General features: G+C 38.5%; 1 protein-coding gene across 1 annotated transcript in view; it reads left to right on the top strand.

Moving 5' to 3' along the window:
- Nucleotides 1–269: 269 nt before the first annotated feature.
- The window catches only part of CCDC83 (coiled-coil domain containing 83), a 42,883-nt gene continuing 32,647 nt past the window's right edge, over nucleotides 270–10,505 (top strand). The window contains exons 1-2 of the mRNA XM_016206733.2: nucleotides 270–364; nucleotides 5,704–5,788. Coding sequence (XP_016062219.2) covers nucleotides 270–364; nucleotides 5,704–5,788 — 180 coding nt within the window. The remainder of the gene's footprint in view (nucleotides 365–5,703; nucleotides 5,789–10,505) is intronic.

Raw genomic sequence — 10,505 nt, 5'->3', positions numbered from 1 at the left:
AGTCTCACACAGTTTGGGTTGGGGCGACGCTGTACCTGGGCGACACACAGAATTCACCAGACTCAAGAATGCAGTTGGTTTATGACGCCCCAGAGCTGTGGTGGACGTTAGACGGAAAAGCAGTCTGCTTGGAAAAGCCGGCTTTAAATTATGTTTCAGCTGTGCCTTACCTCGAGAAAGCACCAGTAGAGGGGCAAAGACTAGAGTTTATTTACTTCTCTTATATCTCTTTTCGAAATAGGTATATTTCTTACTAGCTAAGCACCGCAATGGAAAGCACAGCGAAAGCAAATAAAAAGGATGCTCAAGATGCGCCGCCGAAAGACGCGAAGCTGCCTACCAGTGAAGCTCTTCTAGACTATCAGTAAGCTTGGACTGTTCAAAGGTTCCCGTGTGCAAATGGCACACACTGTTAAGACTCCTGTCGCTCCAAAGGGAAGGCGATGCCCTCAGAAGCTATAGGGGAGCTGGGGTGGGAGGGAGTGGAGGCATGCTTGCACTCTTGTGCTAAGTGCATCTTTTAAAAAGTTTTGAACTTTGACTATAACATAGTCCAGGCAGCAGCTATGAAACAGCATTCATCTATGTGCTTTTAGCTCCCTCCCTCCCTCCACTGTGTTATTCGTCACTCTCCTGTATACACACAACACCTTGCTGGCCTACCTTCTAAAGTACCACATAGAATAGTTAGCGTGCCTTCAGAGAAGAGTAAATGAGGAAATCTTTTTCATTTCCATACATTCCAATTTGCATTCTCTCCAAATAGCTACAGATCAAATACAAATGATTTAGAGTTATTTTTAGTAAGGATAACATCTCTTAATGTTTCATTCCCAGGAACTGGAAACAAAACTAGAGGTCATACCTATTCTCTGTTCATGTTTTATCCAACCAATGGAAACTGAGCCCCTTGAGAGCTTTTGAATCCCAGCTTTTGGCACAGGGTGGGTGTAATTCTTAGGGAGTGAATGGTCATATGTCAGTCTTGTTCCAAATAAGAATATACTTCATTCATGCATTTGTTGAACGAATGCTTGAATGTTTGCCAAGAATGAGGCCAGTGCTGGGTACTGGGGGCCAACAGCCAGCAGGACCACATGGTCCCTGCCCTGATGAAGCATGAGAGACACACGTCAGACAACTAACTCAAGTTCTTTTAAAAAAATTTTCGTAGCTATAATTAAGGTGCTGTGCAAAGGGGTCAGGAAAAGCTTACTTTAGGAAGCAATGTTTGAGCCGATTTCTGGAAGAGGAACAGGTGTATGGAGACATTGAGTGGGAGAGAGAAAGGTTTATGGAAGACCCTGGGTGAGGCAGTGCTTGTTACAGCCCAGGAAAGGAGAGGAGGCAGGGTGAGGGCCAGAGGGCGGGCGCAGGCTGCCGGCTTCAGCAGGGGCGGGCGAGCAGAGCCCTGCCGGGGCGGGAATGGCAAGCCATTTACTGGAGGGGACAGGCAGAAAGCAGGGAACCCATGATACTGATGACTAGGTTTCTGTTTAAGAGAATTATTTTTACCATTCAGGGAGAACTCATCTCCTTCTTGAGAGACTCTTCATGTTTTCTTTAGAAGGCAGTGAGTGAAATGGTCAGAACACTAAGAGAGACAGATCCGTGGAAAGGAAGTTTTAACAAAGTTCCCTTTTATTTTCTGCTTGAGATAACATTAAGTGATAACCACATACTACCTGCACTCATTTCTCAACCTAACTGAAAAGTTTCCTCATCGCATCCTGGGAGAGATGCACAAAGAGTCAGCCTCGGTGAATACAACCTGGTCTCCAACTCGCTGTCCCTGTTTACGGTGACAACATCCAGTTACAACTGTTTCTCTCTCTCCTGGGTCAGCCAGAGGCCAGTCTTTCCCCTATTTAACAGAGGTTTACGAAGAGGCAAACATTTAAAAATTCTCATGATCTAGTGCAAGATATAAATCAAACATCCCATGCTTTTGTTCCCTTTCCTTTGTAAAAACTGAATAAATAATCTCATGGCCTGGAACAGCCAAGGCCTTGCTGCTAGGGACACTTCACTCATTCCATGTGTTCCTAGGTGACAGAAAATTTGTCACATGGCAAATGAGGATATCCCCTCATTGTCTGAGGAAGGATTCTTCAAGGGCCCCTCAGCAGCAACTAATGTTTCCCTTATACGGTCTCAGCTCCTACAAAGAACTGAGAGCACATAGTAGGTAGTCAGTCAACAATTTCTGAACTTTTTAAAAAATATATCCCAAGAAAAAAAGGCATGAACTTCCATGCTTGCTTGTAAAGAGCTGAGACTGCCAATATTAAACCTATAAGGTGATCATCTCTGAGAAATGATGGTTTTCATTTTCTCCCTGTATTTGTCCCGTCCTTCTCCCCCCCCCCCCCCCCCAGTTTTCTACAAGGAGTATGGATATAGATATAGAAATAGGTGTGGACTGATTATGGGTTTAAAAAAAAAGGTAAAAGTATAGAATTTTTCGGAATCCAAATATATTTTCCTTAGAATCCTCAATGAAATTGCATGGAGGGAGAAAGATGACACTTCATTGACATTTTTTTTTCTTTTCTTTCAATTTATCTTTATTGTTGAAAGTATTACAGATGTCCCCCTTTTTTCCCATTGACCACCTCCACCTGCACCACCCCACTGTCCTCCCCTGTCCTTCACCAGACTATTATCTGTGTCCCTGGTTTATGCATACATGCAAATAATTATGTTCTTTAAGGTGGGAAGAGATTAACCAGAGCGACTTTCATGCATCTTGATTGCTCCATGAGTATATATATCATTAAGAACTCATCAAGTTGTGCTCTTTAAGTATATTGTACATAAATCATACCTCATTGAAGGTCATTCAAAATTTAGTTTTCCTTCATACTTTCTAGTAGACAGTTCCTGTCGTCTGTATGTTCCACTTTTCTCATACTTTTACCCAGTCTTGGAACTATAAAAACAAAATAAATTATACATAGAACATTCTCGCATTTGGCCTCAAATTATATACTAGCACAAGGTAGAAATTTGAATGTATCTTAGTCAAGTTATTTTCTCTCAAAACTTCTATTATGCTAAGAAATTCATTTCTGCAGCTTTCGATATGTGACACTAAGTTTAGCTTCCCCACTTTCTGGGGGAGAGGAGGGAGCAATATGCTAGTGATGGATGTTCATCGCCTACCTGTGGCTGCCCTTCAGAGGCGGGAGGGAAGAGGAAAGGTGATATATTGCATCACTAACGATTTCACATCATTGTGCTTTAGGATAGTGCTGTATCTTTTTCAAGCCTCCTTAATATGTCTTGCCTCTTGGTTTTTATCCCACTTGCTTCAGCATTTAGTGTGACATGTGGGTTACTAGGGCACTGAGCCGACAAGGGAGATATGAAAAGGAAAAAGCACAGAGAACAGTGAAGCCTGAATCCCCGCGATGGTTAATAGTGTGGAGCTGAGGTGAGGCTGCGTGAGGAGAGAAATCCATCTCCCCATGAGGCCTGAGGCTACGGGAGTGAATTCCCAGGACAGTCTGTGCTAAATCAGAACTGCAACTAACATGCTCCCGAAGGGGGGCGATGAAGCTGCCAAACCCTTTAGGGTATCTCAGAAGTATACCCCCCCCCCCCCAAGGCCACGCAGATCTTTCTAACTGCTCACTGCAGAAGGAACTCAAGACAAGGCCCTGGGTTGTCTGTCTGCTCCTCTCTTCTCTGAGGGGAGAGATGGTAGGTTTAAGTGTAGGCCAGATACAGCAAATGAAAATACAGATGCCCAATTTAATTCAAATTTCAGATAAACAGCAATTTTTTAGTACAAGTGTGTCCCGTGCGATATCTGGGATCAGGCTGTGTAACCTCCAGTCTGATCTTTGCCTGCTCAGTCATCATCAAGGTGGGCTCTCAGTCTCACACCAGTGGAGACCACATACTTGAGATTCATTTGCCTGCTCCACCCATGCAGAGAATTAAGATTACCCTTTTTATAATTGCAGAAATTTATAATTGCAGAAATTATGTGAGTAATTAGCACAGGCTCTTTTCAGAGCATTTTCATTTATAAACATTTTTAGTTTTCTCCTTAAAAATTGGAGGTGGAAAGGGAACTCTTTCAAAATTTTTGTGCCTCTAAGCTTTAGGTAAGAAGTGAAATATGGTTTATACTTGCTTATATAGCTTTATTTCTAAGTATTGTGTGGAGACCACCCTATCTATCTATAGGAGCTTTTCCAATTACTATTGTTCTCATATCCTGTTATTTCCCCCATAGCATTGATCCCAATGGGTGAATAATATGCTTGTGTGTTTACTACTTTATTGTCAAGCACAATGTAAGCTCTTTGAGGGGGAGGATCATAAAGACATTGTTTGTCAGTATCTGTATACAGCCTAAAACAATGCTGGGCACATGGAGGCTGCTCATTAAATTTCCATTGTATGCATGACTGCAGGAAAGAGAACACTGATAAATTTAAGTTGTAGAAGTTTGGAACTGAAAAGGAACGATGGAGCTTATCTCCTTCAATTCTCCTGTTCATGGAAGAACAAGCCAAGGCCTTACTGGCTAAGAGGCGGTTAGTGGAGAGCCAAGCTTAAAGTCCGAGTTTCGTAGTATCTAATCTGAGCTTTGGTGCCACTAAAAGAATTGCTTGTTTTGTTTTCATGTCCCATTTTTATCATTATCCGGAAAGAAGGAGACTTCTTTTCCTCTCTGCTAGGTCTACAGTGTCACCAACACAAATGATCATTCAGAGGAAGCACTGAGGAAGTAGGATTCAAATTCAACTGAAATTTACTAAGTACTTTATATCAGAAACATTCACATATGATTTCTTATTTTAATCCTTATAAAAATATGTAGAGCTGGGTATTGTTGTTTCCATTGGAAGTTGAGTCTCAGAGAACTGACTTGCCTGAGGTCAGATAGGTAAGAAGTGGTAGGGAGAAGATTGAAAACCAGAGTTCCTCATTCACTAACCACTCTCTCCTCTGTTCACTACACCACAGAACTGCTATATTTTTGTGCGTTTTTTAAATCGAGGTCAAGGGGGCTATACAGAGCTATTTCTGTGGCCTTATTTTGGTCTCAGATTTATTTGGTCTCAGATTTACTAGGTAGCAGAGATATTGAGATATACTTAACACTTCAAATAGCCATCAAATGGCCTATGCCAGTCTTTCTGCACTTTTCTGTCTCTCTTCCATACCTAGCAGATGCTCAGCAAATACTTGTGGGTGTTAAAGAAATGTATGTGTGTCAGGAAGGAAGCTTTTATTATTTATAGAAGAGATGACATACTAACGAACTTGAACCAATAGGTATGCCTAGTTCACCTTATTTTTTCAAGAAGATGGGCATACTTTATAAAGTCTTTGTTTTGTCATTTTTGTCTGAACATTTTTAGAATTCTAAAAATCACATTTTCAGCGTGCCCTTTCCTAGGTTTTCTTAAAGCTAAATTATTTATAGATCATTAGAAAGCATCAAAATTACTACTGTGAAATACAAATGGTTATTGATTTTAAAAAACTGAAGTTAGCTCTATATTTTACTGAGTAAAAGTATACCCAGAAACACAAAATACTTAAGAAAGGTTCTTATCCCTAAATGGGTTTTTATAATATATTTAATACTTTATTTCGACTCAAATAATTGAATTTTTAAATTTTGTCTCACTCATTTTTTCTAAGATAAATAATTGTAACAAATGTTATCCTTATTAACAGCTGTCAAATAAAGGAAAATACAGTAGAACGTCTCATGGTTCAGATAAAGAGTCTTAGAGAAAAGAACCAAAAGTATCATGAAAGAGTAAGTACAAGATTTAATGCCTATTTCAAGTCATTAAACATTTACACAAATGCTTTAAAAAATTGTGAATTATGATGAAATGTACCCTAGGAAATTATCTTATTTAGTAATTGTAATTGATTAATTTACAATCTATTTAAGTTTTTTTTGTACATGTAAGGCAAGAGGACACTGCTTTTCCTATTATATTAATTGCAATGTCAAAGGAAATCCGTTTGAATCATGAGGATGCTTGAGTCTTATGTTCAAAATTTTAAAGCTCTGAAACCACATTTAGATTTTAATTTCTTATTTAGCCAAACTATAAAACATTGGTTCTTTATTTTTAATTTCTGCATCTGTTTTCTTTTAGATTTTCGGAGTGTGACTATGTAAATATTATTTGAAAAATACAATCTTAGTTGCTAAAGTGACTAATTTAATGTTTAGGATGATGTGTTGTTTTTATAAAATCAGATTAAAATGAATATCCAAGGGGTGCTATATACGACTATGAGAAATAAAGACCAACAGAAATAAATGTTGAAAGCAGTTAATGATCATTAAACTTATCCCGTAAAGCATCTCATGAATGAGAAAATACTGAGGGTGTCCCCTATCAAAACATTAACTTTATATGGACCCTGAAACTTCCACACTTAAATGTTATTTGGGGAGAGGAGCTTTGTCTAAAGAGACTATCTATAAATTTTAACGAAAATCTAAGATCGGAGGCCTGAGTTTGCATCCTGACTGTACAACTTACTGCCGATGTCATTTTGGCCCAAACTGGGATGATCCCTGTTTCCCTCTTATAAAAAGGGGCTTCCTAGTCTTCCTCACAGGGCTAGTTTGTTCATTCAGCAGATATTTATTGGGCAAGACAGGCCCTGGTGGTGATATGACTGTGACCCTGACATTGTCATGATTCTCAAGGAACAGTCACTTGTAATACGGACAAAAACAGAAACTTGGGTCTGCGGATGAGCATGGGAAGCGGCAGTTTGGCCTACGTGCTCGGAGTGAGCTGCCATCAAGGGACCAGTGCACATCCTCCAGCGGTCAGCTTTGGGACTTCCATTTGGCTGTGGAAAGGACAACAGATCAGGGCCAAGGAGTCACTTTCCCATAGCCCATCAGATGGAGCCAGAAACAAAGTTCTTGTTTCCATGAGGATTAGCGCAAGAGTGGGAGAGGCCTAGCTCTGCTCCAGGGGTCACTAGTGGACCCAGCAGTGTGAAGCAATCTATTTTTTTCCATTTATGCTACTACTGCTCCAGGTTAAGCCACCGTCATCTCTTACCCATCCTTCTCTAGCCAGTACATTTTCCACAGTGCAACCAGATTGCCCTTTGAATACTGTAAACCTTTCAGTGCTTAAAACCCTGCAGTGGCTTCCTATTGCACAGAAAATAAAATCCATAGTCCTTCCTAAAGCTTTCAAGCCCTGCAAAATCTGACCTGCGCACACCTCTCCCACCTTGTCTCCAGCTGCTCCACCCTTTGCTTACCATTGCTTCTTTTAAATCTTGGGAAACCCAGGCTCTTTCTTGTGATTGCACCTTTACAATAAAGAGGCTGTTTTCTCTTCCCGGAACTCTCTTCTCTTGGCTGGATCCTTTTAATTCCCTCTGTCTAAACTGGAACATCGAGGTCACATGCATTTAAGTTGCTAAATTACATGTGACTCATTAGCAAGATATACTTTTCTCTTCAGTTGTCAAAATCAGGAATGGCCCTCTTCCTTCCTACCCGTCATCCCTTCCCATGTGTGTTTAGGCTGACACCTCATTTATAACCTTTCTCTCTCTCTGCAGTCATTGTTCCACTGAACCTCGTTAGCTTTTTCATGGTTCACGGTGTCCACTTCCTGACCTCCCGATTCATTCTTTCACTTCCGCTATTCCACCACTTGCGCTCTAGCAACAGTTATTAATCACCACTTAGCCAGGTCCCATGGACTCTCTTTAATCCTTACTTTACCCCACATCCCTTCGGCAGTCACTACTGTCATCTCGAAGCTCTTTACCCTTTGGGTTCCAGGACATCATTCTTCCTTAATTTTCCTCCTACAGTACTTCTCTGACCACTTCTTCACGTTTTTCATTCATTGTTTTTTTCCTGGACCTACACCTTAATTAGGGTATTTACCAGTGTTCTGATCTCAACCTTTTCTTTCCGTCTAACCTCTCTCGGGGAGATCTTATTTAACACCACAGCTTCAAATGCCATCTATGTGGTGATCATTCTTACATATGTGTGTGACAAATTTCATAATTCCACACATTTAAAAAAATTAGCACACGTGAAAACTGGTGAAATCCAAATAACATCTCTAGTTTAGTTAGAAACAGTGTACCAGTGCCAGCTCCCTGGTTTTGATAATGTGCTATGTAGGATGTTGTCATTGGCCCAGCCCAAGCGGCTCAGCTGGCTGAGGGTCGTCCATGCACTGAAAGGCTGCCGGTTTGAGTCCCAGTCAGGGCACATACCTGGGTTTTGGGTTTGACCCCCAGTGGGGGAGAGTACAGAAGGCAACCAATCCATGTTTCTCTCTCTTTTCTCTGCCTTCCTCTCTCTAAGCATGTCCTCGGGTAAGGATTTAAAAAAAAAGTTATCATTGGGGAAAACTGGGTGAATAGATGGGAACTCTGTGTGCTATTTTGGCAAATTCTGTTCTTGTTCTTATGAGTCATAAAAAGTTAAAAGGGTAAAAGCCCATGTAATGGCCTTATAACAAAACAAAATTAATCCCCTTTTTGTAGCTTATTTACTGAAGCTCCTTTCTTCTACTTTAAAATGTCATAATTATTTTTACCTCAAAGAACAATTATTTACTTCACTTTGCAAGATAAACATATTTTTAGCATATTGCTGGATATATCTAAATTTTATTTCAGTATGTAGCTCAAAATAATTTTTCAGACGCAGTGAATTTTGTAATATGTTGTCAGAAACATTTCCCTTCCATTTGAAATTTATATATGGGATTTGGTAAGTTTAATATAGATGTTATTAAACTTACATATCATGGGAAATATGATATAGTAATGTTTCTACAACATTAAATTATAGGACATGAGATGCTGTTTTAATTTACAAATAAAAATATCACATGTTTGAAAAGAATAGCTATTGTGTTAAAAATTTGATGTAACAGAATTGGATTCACTTTGAGAAGTATTGTGCTATGTATGGAAAGTAAAAGAAAATTTTCTTTATATATTACATATTTTTATTAGTTGTATGTAATGACTTTTAAATTAACAATATCTTTGTAAATGTTTTGCCTATATATCATGGTAAGTATTTTTTATCTGAAATTTAATTTAGAGGTCATTGTTGCTTTACTAAAATTAAGTAGCATAAGGAAAATCAGATAGAGATTTATTTAGTATTGAGGACATACTTGATAAAGGAATTTTCCACTTCTACAAAAATAAGTAGAAAAGCCCATATTTGGTAAAAGGATTAGCAGTTCAATAGTTTAGCAAGGGATATTTTCATTGGTATGATTCAAGTTTCTACAAATATTTCATTTTAAAATACCATGTAAAACCAAAGTAATTCAATTTATTTATAAGAAAACAAAACATGAATCTATTTAATGGAATATTTGAGAATTCCTTGAAGAGTAGCAAATGGTTTGTTTTTCAGTTTCTAATATTTATTGTCCTTCATTTTTAAATTTAACTTTTTATTTTGAGATAACTATAGATTATACAGAGAGATCCTGAGTACCCATTACCTTGTTTCCTATAACAGATTACAAAACTATTGTACAATACATATCACAAGTAGGATATTAATACTGACATTGATACAGTCAAAATACAGAACATTTCCATCAATACAAGCATCCCTCAAGTTGTCCCTTTAGAACCACTTACTCCCCTCCCAATTCTATCCATTCCTTAACCCCTGGAAACCATTAATCTGTTCTCCATTTTTGTAATTTTGTCATTTCAGGAATTTTTTATAAATGGAATCATACAGTAAGTAACCTTTGGGGACTGGCTCTTTTCATTCTGCATAGCTCCCTGGAGATTCATCAAGGTTGTGGTGTATATCATTAGTTGGTTCCTTTTTATTGCTGAGTAGTATTTCATGATGTGGAACTACCACATTTTATTTAAACATTCACCTATTGAAAGACATGTGAGTTACTTTCAGTACTTGGCTATGACAAATAAAGCTTTTATAAGCATTTGTGTATAAGTTTTCATAAGAATATAAGCTTTCACTTCTCTGAGATAAATTCCCAACAATGCAGTTGCTGGGTTGTATGGGAAGCAAATATTTAGTATCGTAAGAAATCGACATCCTTTTAACGGGTAGCTGTACCATTTTACAATCCCACCAGCAATATATAAGTGATCCAGTTTATCCGCATATCTGCCAGCATCTGGTAACATCACTATTTTATTTTAGACATTCTGATAGGTGGGTAGTGATATCTCATTGTATTTTTAAGTTACATTTCCCTTATGGCTAATGACATTGAACATGTTTTCATATGCTTATTTGCCATTTATATATTCTCTTTGGTGACATTTATTTTAGTGTCTTTTGCCTATTTTCTTTTTCTGTTGAGTTTTGAGAATTTTAAAAAGTTGTAGGTAGGTAGGTAGGAAGGTAGGTAGATAAATGGTCTTCTAGATATTAGTTCTTTGTTGAATATGTTACTTGCAAATATTTTCTTTTGGTCTGTACCATATCTTTGCATCTTCCTAACAGG

This window comes from Miniopterus natalensis, chromosome 11 (assembly GCF_054644295.1).
Source record: "Miniopterus natalensis isolate mMinNat1 chromosome 11, mMinNat1.hap1, whole genome shotgun sequence".
Lineage (NCBI taxonomy): Eukaryota > Metazoa > Chordata > Mammalia > Chiroptera > Miniopteridae > Miniopterus > Miniopterus natalensis.
Note: the sequence above shows the minus strand (reverse complement) of the source record. Positions and strands in the feature narration are given on the sequence as shown.